General features: G+C 41.3%; 1 protein-coding gene across 1 annotated transcript; it reads right to left on the reverse strand.

Moving 5' to 3' along the window:
• Positions 1-1906: 1906 nt before the first annotated feature.
• LOC115923357 (uncharacterized protein K02A2.6-like) lies at positions 1907-5992 on the reverse strand. Its single transcript, XM_030983818.1, has one exon. The coding sequence runs from the start codon at positions 5990-5992 to the stop codon at positions 1907-1909; it is 4086 nt and encodes a 1361-aa protein (XP_030839678.1).
• Between the last annotated feature and the right edge of the window lie 11356 nt (positions 5993-17348).

Raw genomic sequence — 17348 nt, forward strand, 5'->3', positions numbered from 1 at the left:
AAGAACTCAACTTTATTTTTTGTTATAATTGCAAATAAATAATATATTCATGCAATTATTGTAAACAGTTATCATCCTGGAATCAGCTTCCCTCCAATTTAATGGGTGTCTGATGTAAATATAGGGTGCGTCCAAGCGATTTTTTACAGCTAAAATCATAAACATGAATCACAAATCAAAACATGGCTACTGCAGGAGATCGTGCAGGAGATCGTTCAAGCGATTTTTCATCAATGCTGATTCTCGCTCATTTCAGCCCAGCCATGCCCATCACACTGCGGAGTTTGACCCAGGAAGTATACACTATGAACATAACAGACAAAGAAAGCGGACAAAACATACCGTTCCTCAGGTAGACAAAGGAACATCCCTCCACTGCTATTATGTAAAAATGTGTAGAACAGGTGATCTGCATGTGACACCTGTTCTACACATTTTTACATAATAGCAGTGAAGGGAAGTTCCTTTGTCTACCTGAGGAACTGTATATTTTGTCCGCTTTCTTTGTCTGTCATTTTCGTAGTGATAGGTCAACTTCGGTGGGCACTTTCTGAAGTGTGTACAGTCGACTGTCGGCTGCTGTTTTGCTCAAACCGGAAGCAGGCCACGATAATGACATCATAGAATCATGATTGAGATCTCTGTTTGTTGAAGTGATTTTTAGTGACCCCAAAAAGCATCTTTTTCAGCGTTTCATGTTTGCGTTTTAGGTTTGCGTTTTTAAACACGTTGATTTTTATACCCGAGGAAAAAATGCTTGAAATCGCTTGAACGCAACCGTGTTTTAAACTAAACGACTTTGAAAACAGTGTTTCTAGGGTGAAAAAGTGTCGCTTGAACGTTCTCATTGATGTGTACTCCAATCTGTTATTCAGAGGATGCTGCATATCTTGAGGATCAAGGCTTATATTTCATCCTTGCAGAGTAGGTATAAATAGGTGGGCCAATGGCAAGGTCATTTTTTAGGGACTCCCCCTAGCTCACCCCCTTTGGTGCATGAGCAGTGGTGATTTGATATGAGAGCATGCAAGCTGGTATTTAAATTATAGCTTGGCCGGCTGGGCATGTACAGTCAAAAAGTTATTGAACCGATGACAGCCGGTCCTGTTTTGATAGCTGTTGGCCTAGGGTTGATTCACTCAAATCCAACTAAACTAGTACAATACAAGACAGGGACTACATCGTGTTCATGTGTCTAAACCAAAACTGATGAGTCTTAAAACTCTTTATTACGTCACAATCTTTCGTGCGCGCTTACAGTGTAGCTGCTCCTAATGAATATTTATACATATTCTTACATCCTCCCTTTTTTGTAAAAGATGTGGAGTGACATCATTATTTAAAGGATATAATCATATTACTGTCATGGATACACAAAACAAATAATTGTGGTTATTGAAATTTCTGTCTTAGTGCAATCTTTAACTTTAACATATCAAAATCATAGAGCATGGAATATATAGTCGAATGTTGAACTAGAACATGACTTTGGTGTACAAATAAGATTAAATAGCTCGAAATACAATCTTTGCTATGTAGTATATCAGTTGTAACCAGTTTTATGATTAAAATATCAACAAATTAAATGCTTTTTTTTTCCTTCATTTTGTTTTGTTTTTCTAACACAACACTAGAGTACTTATTTACAGCTGTCTATTATACATAATGTAAGCATAACACTTTTCAAACTAACAAACTCAATCTGATCAAACTCTCTTGGGAGTGAAATCTTAGCAAAATAAAACATTATCAGGATATTTTTGACTTAAATTCTTGATCATACTAAAATGTTCCGCAAAACTTTGGCTAGACATCTTTGTCAATCAAATAATTTCAACACATATGTATATTAACTTGCATTAGTTTTCAACAAAATCACAGAATCATCTTTTTTGCTTCAAACATCTTACTTGTCAACATAGTCACCAAATCTTTGGGGTGGCTTGCTTACTCTACCAGATCTGGTCTTTAGGAAAGACTGAGTGTCATTTTTGTCTACCTGTTCTGTTCGAGTATTTTGTGTTCTCTGAGGTTTGTTTTCTTTCACGTGATTTTGAGTACTTTGAGGGTGTTTAGTCATGACAGTGTTAGATGGTAGATACGCCTCTTTCCTTTCAGTCCCATGAGCACGTGGTTGTGGCTGTGGCTTCTCAGAAATTTTTTTCTGTTGATCTTCCTCAGTGTTTGGTGGGGGTTCTTCAGTTCTCTTGAGGTCGACCCTGTTTCTTCTGAGGAGTAATCCAGAGTCGGTCTCCACCTCGTAGGACCTCTCGTCGAGCCGTCTATTTACCACTGCTCTTTGCCAAACTGTGCTTCCTGATTTGTATGGCTTGAGACGTACGATATCTCCTTCTACTAAGGTCGGCAGATCTTTGGCATGTAAGTTGTAGCGTTCCGACTGCTTACGTTGTAGCATTTTAAGCTTTTTCCTGTCTTCACTGAGAACCTCTGCACCTCTTGGTTTCAGGAGACTGGATGAAGTGGGAAGTAGTGTTCTCGTCCTCCGTCCATGAAGCCTTTGCGCTGGGCTACTGTCAACACCTTGGTTTGGGGTATTTCGGAGTTCTAGCATTGCTAGGTAGGCGTCACCCTTAGACTGTGATGTTTTCTTGAGGAGTCTCTTTGCAGCCTTCACTGCAGCTTCTACCTTCCCATTTGCCTGGCTGTGTCTTGGGGAGATTGTGACGTGATCAAACTGCCATCTTTTAGAGAACTTCGCGAAATCTTCGGATGAGTACTGTGGTCCATTGTCGCTGATTACAGTGCTCGGGATGCCATATCGAGCGAAGTGGCTCTTCAGTTTCCCGATTACTGCCCGACTGCCAAGGTCATACAGTCTGTCGATTTCCCAGAAGTTGGAAAGGTAGTCGACGGTAACGAGGTAGTGTTTGTTGTTAAGTTCGAACAGGTCGGTACCTACTTTCTCCCATGGCCTGTCTGGGATGTCGTGTGGCATGAGGGTTTCCTTCTGGTTCTGCTGCTCGTACATTCTGCAGGCTTCACATGTCTGGATAAACTGCTTGACATCCGCGTTCATCCCAGGCCAATAGATGATTTCTCTGGCCCTTCTAAGGGTCCCTTCAATTCCAAGATGAGAAGTGTGAAGAGTTTCCTTCATTTCCTTGCGGAGGGTTATGGGGATGACTACTCTTTCTCCCCTGAATACTAGTCCATCTTGCACGCTTAGCTCGTCTCGGATATTGAAGTATGACTTAGCCGCTTCGGGTACTTCTGCTTTCTGTTCCGGCCAACCTTTGTGGATGACCTTCTTGACGGTCTGTAGAACCTCATCATTGTTAGTATGAGATTGCAGTTGTTTAACCCTCTCCTCTCCCATACTCAGGGTTTCAACGATGTTCACCTCACCAAATTCAGTGGCTCCTACAGTAGTGGGTAGGTAAGCTCTTGACAGCATGTCAGCCAGATGCATGTCCTGTCCCTTTACCCAGGTGATGTCGATGTCGTAGTGCAACATCCTCATTAACATTCCTTGAAGGCGTCTTGGTGCCTTATGGAGAGGTTTCTTGACGATCGCCTGTAAAGGTTTATGGTCACTCTCGACTATGACCCTTTGTCCAAAGGTATATTGGTGGAATCGTTCGAGAGCGAAGCATATGGCAAGTGCCTCTTTCTCGATCTGGGCGTACCTCTGTTCAGTTGCTGTTAGAGCTCTGCTAACGTAGGACAACGGTTGTCCCTTCTGGAGAAGTACTGCTCCGAGCCCTGACTTGCTTGCATCACACTGGATGGTCAGTGGTAGGTCTGGTGAGTAGTATGCTAGGACAGGTGCCCTGGTCAAAGATTCCTTCACTCTTGACATTGCCCTCTCGTGCTCCGACGTCCATTCCCAATCGGCATCCTTATGTGTTAGTCGTCTCAACGGCTCAAACATATCGGACAGCATAGGTAGAAACCTTGCGAGGTAGTTGACGCTGCCTTGTAGGCGTTGCACTTCCGTAGGGTCAGAAGGGTTGGGCATCTCTAGAATTGCTTTGACCTTTTCAGGATCTACCTTCAGTCCCTTGTCTGTCACTATGTGTCCTAGAAATGGAATGCTTGTAGCCTTCAGCACAGATTTCTTCTGGTTGAGTTTGATACCTTTATCTCTGCATCTCTGGAGCAGAGCTTCTAGCTTACGATCATGGTCCTTCTCTGCTTGCTCTCTGTTGTCTCCAACACCAAACAGGATAATGTCGTCAGCAACACACTCAATTCCATCAAGGCCATCCAAAGCCTGTTGTAGCTTCTTTTGGAATATTTCCGCTGACGCATTCAGACCAAAGGGTAGTCTTTTCCATCTATATCTCCCGAACGGGGTGTTCATTGTTGTAAGGAAGCTACTCTCATCATCAAGCTCACAGTGGAGGTAGCCTGATCTCAAATCAAACTTGGAAAAGATCTTAGCCTTTGACAGCTCCGGGAGAATGTCTTCCATGACTGGCAATCTGTGTATTTCCCTTTGCAAGGCTTTGTTGAGGGGTCTTGGGTCAATGCAAAACCTCAATTCATTCTTGTCTTTCTTCTCAATAACGACCAGTCTGCTACACCATGGGGTTGGTTCCTCAACCTTTATCAAGATGTCTTGGTCAATCAATTTAGCAAGTCCATCCTTGACTCTCTGCTTCATTGCAACTGGTACTGGTTTGGCGTTACACTGTGTTGGGGTCACTTCTTCCCTGGTCACCAACTTGACCTTGCCAGGTAGTTTTCCAGGAGTTTGCTCGTCAAAGATGTCACTGAAACTCTCTAAGATGTTTTCAGGGCTTACAGCACAGACCTGGTTGAAGTTCTCATAATGTACAGTTATGAATTTCATCTGTTGTGCAGCTGGACCGCTCAGGAGTGGTACTAAGTTCTCCTTAACAACGATGAAGTTGACTCTGTACTTCTTGTTGTTCTTAGTGTTACGCAACACGACCTTAGCCCGACCTTCTGCTTGAAGACGAGAACGGTTGTACATCTTCAGTATGATGTTCTCTTTGACTATGTCTTCTGCACTCGGGACAAGGCTCTTTGAAATAACATTCACACTCGCACCTGAGTCAATCTGGAAGTTAGCTGGCCTATTCTCAACCAACATCTCCGCAAACAGTCCTTTAGATGGTTTGGTGCCTGTAGCGTACACCTCTATCTCTATGTGGTTCACAGATTCCGTTTCCGACTCTGTCTGGTTCTCTGCTGAATCCTCAGACTCTACGTTATGGATCTCCTTCTTGTACTTTGATCCCTTCTTACAGCATATGGCGAAGTGGTTTTCTTTCCCACATTTCTTGCACATCTTCCCATAGGCGGGGCACTCTTCCTTTTTGCGTCTATGAGTATTTCCGCAGAACTTGCACTTTATGAGATTCTCTCCTTCTGGCTGTCGCCTTGGACTCTTCGTCCACTGCTTTCTTTCATGTGACTTTTCTACCCTGTGGATAGAAGGATCATCTCCAATGACCTGCATTTGGGAGGCAGTGACTTCAGAAGAACGGCAAATGTCTATAGCTGTCTCCAACTTCAAGTCTTTCCTTTGGAGGAGGATTTTCCTTGTTGCAGTATCAGCAATTCCCAACACGATGCGATCTCTGATGAGGCTTTCCCTCAGGCAGTCGCAAAACTTACAGGTTTTAGCGAGCTGTTTCAACTCTGTCACATATGCTTCGATGCTTTCACCTTGTTTCTGGTCCCGCTTGTTGAATATGAATCTCTCATATATCTCATTGGTTTGTCCGATGATGACAGAATTCATCTTCTGGATAATGACATCGACTTTCTTGTCATCTCCATCTCTTTCAAAAGTAATAGCATTGAAGATTTTTAGACCTTCAGGACCTACTGTATGGAGAAATACAGCTCTTTGGTACTCACTGTCCTGTTGCTTTAACTTAGTGATAACCTCATAATTTTCATACATTTGTTTAAACATCTTCCACTCTTCCACCCTATCTTCTTTATGCCTTAGGGGTGGCGGTGGTGCAATATGAAAGGGAAGTTGAGCTTCAGCCATGTTTGTAAATGTGTACAATCCAATCTGTTACATGTAATGTCACTGAACCTGGTTCTGTCCTAGACAAAAAGTACCATGCATGCAGAGTTACTACAACAAATATAATGCATTGGACCAATACTTAAAATCAGCACATAAACAGAAAGAATGCACTTGTATACTATCAATACTGGCAATCAGTATGGTACACACAATGTCCATACAACTCTTGAACCAAGACTATGTAGTTTCACACCAATAGGTCACATTACAGGGATCTACTAAAGTAATGACAAGAACGTCCCTGCCTAGGCCATCTAGAATACTAATGTGTCATGAACTTAGATACCATCAATATTATTGAATACACATGACATTATCATGAGACCTCCTCGTGAACTCTTACAATTCAGATTTTAAGTCTATCTCACTTCTATACATGACTAACTTCTAACAGAAGACAATGGTCAAACTAGCTAGATCTAAATGTAGATCTGTATTACTATTACTAATAATACTAGTCAGAACTCAGATGGGTACCATGGAATCCCCAATTGGTTGAATATATCATACAACTTACAAGTATATAGCTCTCAAACCTATAAAGTACAGAACAAGGGTTAGGCATATTGCTTTAATATCAACAATAATCAAATTCAAAACAATTCCACACTTGACCCTCCTTACATTCAGCTCAGTCTTATAATATTAATAGCTGATTGTTGTCCAGTCCAGTAGGCCTATATAATTATAATTAACTGTTCAATCTCTTCGAAGTATACTGAAGCTATATGTCCTGAATATCAGTTCCAACTCAATCCGAGGTAGATATGGACCTATCGGCGATCGTTAAAGCTCAGTTTCTAGACTAAATCTAGATCTGATATTGATCAATCATCAAGTCCCTTTTCCTTGTGAAGACAACACATCTGGAATAGATTCTGGATACACCTTGTCGTCGTAGTGTAGATCTGGCAGTGATACTGGAGTCCAAAGAAGTCTGCACATCAAGAAAGGCTCACTCAGTGACTGACGTTGCGCAGTAGTTCCAGTTAATAACACAGTCTCATAATGTAGGTCTAACTTGTTACATGTAGGTCTACAAAGTCAAGTATGCTCCCATCGCGTGAAGTTACTTTTCTGCTTCACTGTTGCAGTGCTGGGCTCACCTGTAGTCTAGTCTCGAAGGGTGCTTACACCATGTCCATGTCCGCACGAACACACACAAATACACTGTAGATCTAGGTCCTATCTAGACCAGAGTCGATCTAGACTAGCTTGTGATCCAATAACGATAAACTCCAATCAAGAGTTCGATTACACACATCATCGCACGACGACGTCGAAGTGGTTCCAGGTCCACATGCACGCGACACATAAAAGTTCTTTCTCGTGCACCGGAATACGGATTCACAGAAGACACACACATGTAGTACAGAATATACACGACGACGCACTATAGTACATACCGCACCGCACTGCGTTGAAGTCGCCAAACTCAGTTCTCGGTCATCAACAATCCTGTCTCACAAAGCATGTCCAAAATCCGCTATCACTACAGTGATCAGACTCAAGATCATTTCAACGGCAAAAAAACATCTATCCGCCGCTGCCACCATGTTTTGATAGCTGTTGGCCTAGGGTTGATTCACTCAAATCCAACTAAACTAGTACAATACAAGACAGGGACTACATCGTGTTCATGTGTCTAAACCAAAACTGATGAGTCTTAAAACTCTTTATTACGTCACAATCTTTCGTGCGCGCTTACAGTGTAGCTGCTCCTAATGAATATTTATACATATTCTTACAGGTCCTCCTCGAGAAAACATACATGTATGATTGTGAGCCATGATCTGAAATCATGATCTGAAATCATAGACTGTACCTGGCCCTATAGAAGAAAAAAGTTACAATTTATTGTATGAACATGTCCATGAATAATAAAACAGTCCTTAGAAAAATTTGAATTAAGCTCTACATGTTCAGTCAAACCTGTTTTTTTAAAAGTGACCACATGTCTACAAAGACCACATTTGTTATTTACCTTTAAAAGGTTTCTCATTGAAAAAGGAACCTGTGTTTCCCTTGGGTGGTCGCCATAGACAGGTTTGACTGTATAATAATTTTACTACGGACTATTACTACCACTTCTGCTACCACTACTACTGCTACTGCTACTACTACTGCTTCTACTTCTACCTCTACTACTACTACTACTACTACAACTATAACTACCACAACTGCTATTATTACTACTACTACTACTACTACTACTACTACTACTACTACTACTACTACTACTGCTGCCGCCGCCACCACCACCACCACCACCACCACCACCACCCCCACCACCACCACCACCACCACCACCACCACCACCACCACCACTAACACCACCACCACCACCACCACCACCACCACCACCACCACTACTACTACTACTACTACTACTATTACTACTACTACTACTACTACTACTACTACTACTTACTACTACTACTACTACTACTACTACTACTACTACTACTACTACTACTACTACTACTACTACTATTACTACTACTACTACTAATCTAAAATAAAATGCTTCATTGATTCTAAAAATATTTGAAGACTTTTTTAAAAGACTCTTTTGAAGTTAATTTTTGGTACATGCAAGTATATGTACATGTATGTGGAAGAGTAAGGATTGATACAGAGGTACATAATTTATTAATATCCAATCCTGCATTTTGCAGACCTGCCAACCAGTACGCTTTAGTCGTATTTTGTACAATTTTTTGAAGCAAATACGACAGTACGATTTTCCTCAATAAAATATGATTTTCCCCCAAAACAACAAAATTTTATTTTTTTAAATAATTTTTTTAATTGTTTTTTTATTTGTGTGTGTGTGTCATTTTCAATGGCAAAATGCCCATTCTGTCCTGTAAAATATCCTACAAGCATCTCAAATCGGCAATTTGGGGATGTTTATTGGTTCATGGAATACACCAGTCGTGACGAAATAATGCATATTCAACCAATGATCCATAACAAAATTCTTCCTGTACGTAGGAACTGTAAGAGGCATTGATTCCGCGCAAAACTCTGTGTTTATTTTTATGCCTCCGTTACGAAGTAGCCGGAGGCATTATGTTTTCGGGTTGTCAGTCCGTACGTCCGTACGTCCAGTTCTCATAATCGCGTTATCTGAAGAACCGATTGTTGGATTCCTGCCCAATTTTGGCCATGTATGTATCTTGCAGAGCCGATGAACTGATTTGATTTTGGGGTCACGAGGTCAAAGTTCAAAGGTCAAAGGTCATAGGGCTCATGTATGCAAAAACAGCTTGTGATCTCGTTATCTGAAGAACCGATTGATGGATTCCTGCCAAACTTTGGTCATGTATGTATCTTGCAGAGCTGATGAACTGAGTAGATTTTGGGGTCACAAGGTCAAAGGTCACAGGTCACAGGGCTCATTATGTATGCAAAAATAGCTTGTGATCGCATTCTCATTAGAACAGACTGATGGATTCCTGCCAAACTTTGATCATGTATGTATCTTGCAGAGCCAATGAACTGAGTAGATTCATGGGTCATGAGGTCAAAGGTCATGGGCTCATTATGTATGCAAAAATAACTTGTGAACGCATTCTGATTAGAACTAACAGATGGATTACTATTTAACTCAGGACATCTTGCAGAGCCAATGAACTGGGTAGATTTTCGGGTCATGAGGTCAAAGATCAAAGGGTCATATATGTATATGAGAAATTGCTTGTAATCACAATATTCTGAGAACCTGTTAATGGATTACAATTGAACTTGAATTTGAAAAATTTCTTCTGTTTTGGTTTTCTATGACGGAGGCATCATTTTCAACTGCGCGCAGTCGAAGTTCCATCTAGTTAAAAATACAACTTTTGTCAGTAAAATACAACTTTTGTCAGTAAAATACAACTTTGGGGATTTAAGGAAAACAGTTTTTGAACTCCAGAGGTTGGCAGGTCTGATTTTGTAGGGCAGGGTATTTTGACATGTACAATGTAAGTTGTCAACGAGTTCATGTGTATGTATGGTCATACGAGCCTGAATCGTCAATCGTAGACAAGACACTGACTGCACTTGCCTTCAAAGATCCCGTTTCATTTTCCACTCTTCTTGACTCTTCTTGATGTGATCAGATCATATTATCTGTTTAAAGCCAGAAGGGTGTTAAAGTTGTATATGAGTTAAAGCCCTTCTACATGTAGCTCAGTCTCAACGGATGATACGTGAGCTTGCATTGAAGCTCATCAGGTTGTAACTGAATTCCTGTTGACAACTTTCCTTGTGAATACAAATTCTATACATATATGTATGATCATTTTATTAGGTAGAATCGGTAATGGTAGTCCACGCTCTGCACTCAACTCTGCATTTTGTTTCCCTTTCACGAATAATGTAGACGCGCGATATGAAAACAGAGCCGTGGAAAAGGATCTTTCTAGATTATGTATAAGGTCAAGAGTGTCTGGCTGTTTGCCGTCAGTCGTGATCAGAATGCGCTCGCTCAGCTGTGATTCGGTTCCCGGCCTCATCGAGTATTCGCTGATGTTTCACGTCGTGCGACGCCCGATTGAGCATGCGGATGATCGCTGTAGCTTGAGTCGATGATCTTTGGCGCAAGTCAAGGAAACCTGATGCTGGACAGAGGGAAAGAGAGAGGGAGAGAGAGAGAGAGAGAGAAAGATAGAGAGTGGTAAGAAATGAGAGTGGTAGGAAAAGAGAGAGTATGTTGCTTGGGTTTATGAAGTTTGGTACAAGTTGAAGCAAGCTGAGGGAGATATATATATAGAGAGAGAGAGATAGTGAGAGAGAGAGAGAGAGAGAGAGAGAAAGAGTGAGAGAGAGAAAGAGTGAGAGAGAGGAAGGGAGAGGGAGGGAGGGAGGGAGAGAGAGACAGGGAGAGGAAGGGAGAGAGACAGGGAGGGAGAGAGAGAGAGAGAGCTTGAGAAGAGCACCACATAGGTAGAGGTTCTTGTTTGTAAGTTGCTAGGGTTCTGCTAAACCCTTCCTCACCATGTTTGCAGTGTCTTGTGGACTCCCCCTCAGAGTCTATGTCTCTTGATTGTCACCCCCTCCTACAGTTCCTCTATATGTGTACTTAAAAGCTAATGGCAGACATTCATTAGCTTCCCAAACCATTCCTTATCACAATATTTGTTTGATAGTAGAGTTGTCTCATGCAATCACCAGTTCATTTTTGCTCTCTGTCAGTCCAAGGATCTGTAAGTGCCTACTTTCTTCGTTCGATCGGCTGTCACAAGCCCGGTCTCGCTGATAGGGAGTTCAATCACCGATCGACTCGCGGGGGTCGTTACAGTAAATTGGCAAGCTGAAGACGTAATGACCCATGTCGTACTAAATATCAATAAGACCCTCTCATGCATGCCGTGTTGTGATTATTAATATGCTTTAATAGCATGAATGGAATCCCTCTTCTATTCCTTGCCCTCCGTTGTGACTTTTCAAGCCTTTACAAAACATGATCATACAATTCTCTGCAGAGTTGTGTTAGATTTATAGCTCAAATGAACAGTTGTGGAACATACGTGGAATAGATGCATATTGTTATTCGTCTACAACTGCTAACCTGTGGAATCTGCACATAAAGTCACCTTTGTTTTCTTACGAGAAGAGAGAAAGACTGAACATGTTGCGACTTTATACCTTACAGAAGGATACAAAGTCTGGACCTATGAAATGATACATATCTGGATTTCAGCTTTGGACACTTGCTGTTATTGTGCTCTTCAAAAGAGATAGTTACACCCTATCTCTTCTAGCCTGGGTAAGTCATATGCCTAACAACATAAAGAAGGTTTAGGCTTGTTCATATATGAACATGTCTTGATGAGTAAAGAGAGTATCTGGCGTTTATGAAGGGCACGAACGGAGCTTATGCATGGTATAGCCTCAAGATAGAGCTTTTATGCTTTTTGGATCAAAACTTGAAATTGACCGTTGCCATAGCAACTTGTGGATCTCCATCTGTATCCCTGCCTGTTGCTCTCTCCCCATCATCTCTAAGTCATCATCTCTCTTCTTTCTCTCTCTCTCTCTCTCTCTCTCTCATCTATCTTTCTCTCTCTCTCTCTCTCCCTCTCATCTATCTTTCTCTCTTTCTCTCTTTCTCTCCTCTTTTTCTCTCTCTCCCCTATCTCTGCCTTTCCTCTCTCTCTCTCCTCTCTTTCTCTCTCTCTCTTAAACATTATCTTTCCACTCATCTAAGACAGCTCTGTAATACTTGCTCTCTCTGTTTCTCTTTTATCTCTTTTTAATGTGTCTTCATATTATATCTCTCCCTCTTTCTCTCACCTTTTCTCTCCCACCTTCTCTCCCTGCACCTCTCGTCTCTTGTTGTATATTACTCCCCTCTTGTCTTTCTCCCATACTTTTTCCCTTGCAACCACTCTCTGTCTCTATCCACTCTCATCTCTCCCTTTCCCTCTTCCCTTTCTCTTTAATTCCTGTTGTCTCCCTCTCTGTCTCTTTCTCTCTCATTCTTTCTCTCTTTCATCATGCTCTCATGTTTTTCTTCTCTTCTCTCTTGAGTCCCTTCCTACCTCTTCAGTGAATTTCAGACAGACTATTGCCCTCTCTGTCTGTCTGTCTGTCTTTCTCTGTCTGTCTGTCTGTCTGTCTCTCTGTCTCTCTCTCTCTGTCTCTCTCTCACACTCTCTCTCTCTCTCTCTCTCTCTCTCTCTCTCTCTCTCTCTCTCTCTCTCTCTCAGTATCCTGCCCTCTCACCCTTTCTCTCTCTTGCCCCTTGGCTCATCACACGCTATGCAAGTGTAAGCCATCCTCCGTCTGCCAGGCTTCTTTGGATGCGCCTTCCTCTCTCTCTCTCGTCTCGTCTCGCTGGAGAATTAGTTTGCCTCCTGCATGCGTGCAGCATCTCTGCGCGGATTATCCCATGCTACACATTAAGGAGAACGATGCAAGCAGGTGATGTGTACGGGGCAATGAGAAATAGAGTTTCCTTCTTCTTCCTACCTACCTGCTCTCTTTAATGTTCATGTGTGAATGAGCATTCTAAGAAGAAGTCTACGTACCAGAGACTCCATCTCAGAATCAATACTTTATTCACCACAAGCTCAAGGAAACTTTGCGATGATCTTCTCATAATGCAGAGCTTTTATTTCAACGAAACTGGAATTGATGGATGTCGACATTTGTTGAGAGTTGCTTGCAAGGAGCGTCACCTTACCTGTTGCATGTAACTGTTTCGCTCCCCATTCGACCTTCAGGAACTATTCTTACCTACCCTTTTGTTTTGTTGTGTATGGGTTCTCTGTGTAATAAAGCGGTGAGTGGCATGATCCTTTTTCTGGGGCATTGCCTCTAATTTGCTTTTTATCAGGTTTCGTTCGACCAGCACGCGTACGTGCGATTCATGCAGGTCTGTCTGTATTGCGGTATATGAGCGGTAGAAATGTCATAGCCAATGATAACTGTAATTGCATCCACAGCATACATCTGTCCCTCTCCTCTAGGTTACTTCAAGCCTCGCTCACATTAGTACATGCTGCAGTTCTAATGGTTAACATTGTTCTTTTGTAAGTACCGGAGGCAGCTTCCATTAATCAATTAAAGCATGTTCTGGCCTGGATAGTGATTGTATTCAATTATCCACTGCTTCACGTCATCCCTTGTCGGCAGTCTCTCAGGGCGAGTGTTTGCATGTTGCATTATAACAATTTAATATCTTCTTGGGAAAATATCGTCAGAGCTCCTTGAGCGACTTGTTGGACTGGACTGCAGTATTGGCGACCTTTTGGTGACCCTGATGTGTGCCTATGTTGCTCGACTGAAATTAGAAATGGATATTTCAGATGTGGATAGTGGTAGTGTGAGCATATACCTGCATGTCCATCATTAGGGAAAGTGGTGGCCTTGAAACGTGGATTAAGTATATGGATTATCTCTAAAAGGTGACCTTTGACCTTGTGTGAGCTCTACCTGACATTCATTCATGCAAGATGAGTTATCCTTGAAATTAGTTCATATAGGTGATTGGTCTAAAACTTGAATTTGCTGGTGCCATTATGGAAAGATATTTTGAATGCTCCTTTTTATCTTATTTTTCAACCTTTGTGTATGTATATTTGACCTTGATTGACCTTTGGTAACCTTTGACATTTATTTATTTCAAGTATCTACTTAATGTATACATTAACATCTGGAGTTAAAAACATCTATACAGCCAACAAATCTACTATTTTACAATAAGTTGCAGATACATGTTTGCATGTTTAATATGTGTACTTCAACTTCAGGAAGAAAAAGAGAGTGATATTGATAAGAACATACAGCCTGACCTCAAATGACCTGAAACATGATCTCAGATGACCTCAGCTAATCATTTCTGCCACTGCAGTTCATTTTCATCTGTACCTACCCATACACAGTTCCGGCGAAACGTTTGCGGTTTGTTTTCTTCCGCAGCTGAGCAGATTTGTCACTTTAAACTTCCCAGAGACTCTCTGTACTTCTAATCAGCTTGTTGAACTTCTCCCAGTAGCTATTTTTGATGACCCCTGACGACCTCTATCGACCCCTCAGATTGCATTTTTATGTAAAATAGCCTACCCAGGGAGAGCTCGCTCACAAGTGGAATATATACTCCTGTTTCGTATGAGTTTGTTTTTTGCAGCACTTCATTGAAATGTAGCCAGGGGATTGTGGAGTCAGTCAGCTGCTTGATGTGCTGCAGTCTCTGTTTTTGTTACTCGGTGATCAGTACTTCTGACTTTGTGGATACTATCATTTAATGAGATTTCTACTGTGAATGACCTTTTGTGACCTTTCAGGACAGTTACACATTCCCTTTGAGGAGTAGATCAAGAAGGGTTCTTTGGTAAAAAATTGGAGAGAGAACAACTTGAATTTGAATAATGAAAAGTGGATTATGTTATTTGATTTGGAGTGTAGTCCTGGATGACCTCACTTGACCTTGGATGACCTCACATGACCTACCAGGACTGTTATATACTTCTTTCAAGTAGGTGTAGGCCTATTACATGAATAAGTGCAACACTATTGTCTGTGACAAAAAATAGTGAGAGACCAACTTAACCTTGAAATCAGAGAAGGAGTAAGGCATGATGTTGTTAATCTGATCGGTGGATTATCTTAGTGACCTTGCATGACCTTGCATGACCTCTCATGACCTCAAAATATTTACTGATCTACCAGGAGAAGAGAATGCTCCAGTTGGAAACCTGATAGTGGAGTTTAATCAGAGTGTCTGTTCATTATCTCCTTGAGAAGTGATCATTGCTGGAATTCTGTGACTTTATGTCATTAATAATACCCTGAGTGACCTTGCACGACCTACCTGGATATTTACTGATCTACCAGAAGAAGAAAAAGAAGAAGGAGAAAAGGGAATGCTGCAGTAAGAGACCAAGAAAGGAATTTAATCAAGGGTGTTGATTATCACTTTAAATAGTAATCATTGTTGCTGGAATTTAATGCTTAATTTGATTCATTGTATATACCCTGGATGACCTCTCGCGACTTTTCAGGATTTTAACGACCTCTGAGCCAGGAGTGTGATGATGTCGATGACCTTTAGGAATATACCGCAAGCTTCAGATTATGAATGCCTGCACTGCTGAAGACCCGGAGGTAGGCAATCCAGATTTGATGAGAAAAATTATTAATTTGATTTAAACTTCATTTATTTTGATATTCTGGTCTTATATTGCACCATCATATACAAATGGGCATATGCACAGTGATTCAGCCTTAGCCATGCTGGCCTGGTAATGTGTAGGGGCATTCTAGGAATTTCTCCTAGTCGATACTTATACCGGTATATGTTTTTATCTCACCTGGGTGAAGTGTGACTGGTGGTCATGGATATTTGTCTTGCCAGAGTACGTTAGTGCTGCACCAGGGATTTGCTAGACCACACCACCTCTGAAGGCGTGTCTTCACTATCTCGAGATTGCCAAATATCCAGCTATTTGAACTATCCGGATCGCAAACTATCCAGATAATATCCCAAGATATCTCGGTCTAGTTTGCAAAATATCCCACTATTTTCGAACTAGCGCGATAGTTTGCGACCGTCTGCATTAGACCGAAGTACGGATTAAAATATCCCGATCCCATCATGCACAACGATTTCCGGTTGAGCGGTATAGATCGCATATGCGCGCGCTAGTACAACTAGTAAACGCAGAAAACCGGAAATCGTTGTGCATGATGGTATCAGGATATTTGACTCCGTACTTCGGTCTAATGCAGACGGTCGCAAACTATCCCGCTAGTTCGGAAATAGTGGGATATTTTGCAAACTAGATCAAAATAACTTGGGATGTTATCCAGACCAACTATCCAGTTAATTTGCTACTTCGGTCTAATGAAGACGCAAATTAGCTGGATAGTTTGCGATCAGGATAGTTCAAATAGCTGGATATTTGGCAATCTCGAGATAGTGAAGACGGGCCTTATGTATATACAATATAATAATAATAATAAATACAGCATTTGTTATGCGCCATTGATATAGTGAACTATATTATGAGGCACAGAGGGATAGAAAAAATATAGAGAAATATGATAGGCCTATATTGAGATAAGATGCACGGTGTGAACATTTGAAATGAAACAGAATGAGTTCACAGGGTGAGATTTTGAATTAAGACATATTTAAGTTTTATGCAGAAAGGTATTCAGTCAAACAAGATTCCTTGTACTCCAGTATCAAATAAAAATGTTAGCCCAATCATGAAGGAAAAGTACAGTATCACCGTGATGACGGATGAGTTTAATGATGAGCTATCAACCATTGTCAAGAAGCTAGAAGGCAATTAACTTAACAGAATGTGTATGGACTTATGCTACTCGTGCGCTCAAGTCCTGATAAGTAATGAATGTGGCCTATCATGATAAATGACAGTATCTACCGCTGTTAAACATTGCTCAAAAGTGCAAAGAGTTTTGCTAGGTGAATGTGTAGCACATGTCTACATGTAGGTTCAGGGGCAACAGCAGAGCATTTTGAAAGGGGGTGGAGGGGGGGGGGGGGGGGGTGGGGGTCATGAGATCAAACTTTACAACTAGTCTATAGGAAATTCCCTGTCAAGGAAATTTAATAGTTCATAGTTCATAATTAACAGAATGTAAAAGATTAGTTTCTCAGATATTGAACAGAAAATGTTAATGTGAAATGATGAAAGTGAAACAAAAGAGACAGTCAAATATATTGAGCGCAAAAATTCATAATTATCTGATTCTTTATTAAATTTCCCTTGAACTTGCACTAATATGTTTCTCTGATTTCCTGCTTTCGTTCAAGCAAACTTTCATCCTGCCATGTTGAGAGTCAATTCCT

The sequence above is a fragment of the Strongylocentrotus purpuratus genome, unplaced genomic scaffold, assembly GCF_000002235.5.
Source record: "Strongylocentrotus purpuratus isolate Spur 01 unplaced genomic scaffold, Spur_5.0 spur5_scaffold_13, whole genome shotgun sequence".
In the NCBI taxonomy this organism is placed as follows: Eukaryota; Metazoa; Echinodermata; class Echinoidea; order Camarodonta; family Strongylocentrotidae; genus Strongylocentrotus; species Strongylocentrotus purpuratus.

Excerpts from the sequence above, each read along its gene's own strand:
- LOC115923357 (XM_030983818.1), bottom strand. The coding sequence starts at position 5,992 with ATGGCTGAAGCTCAACTTCCCTTTCATATTGCACCACCGCCACCCCTA.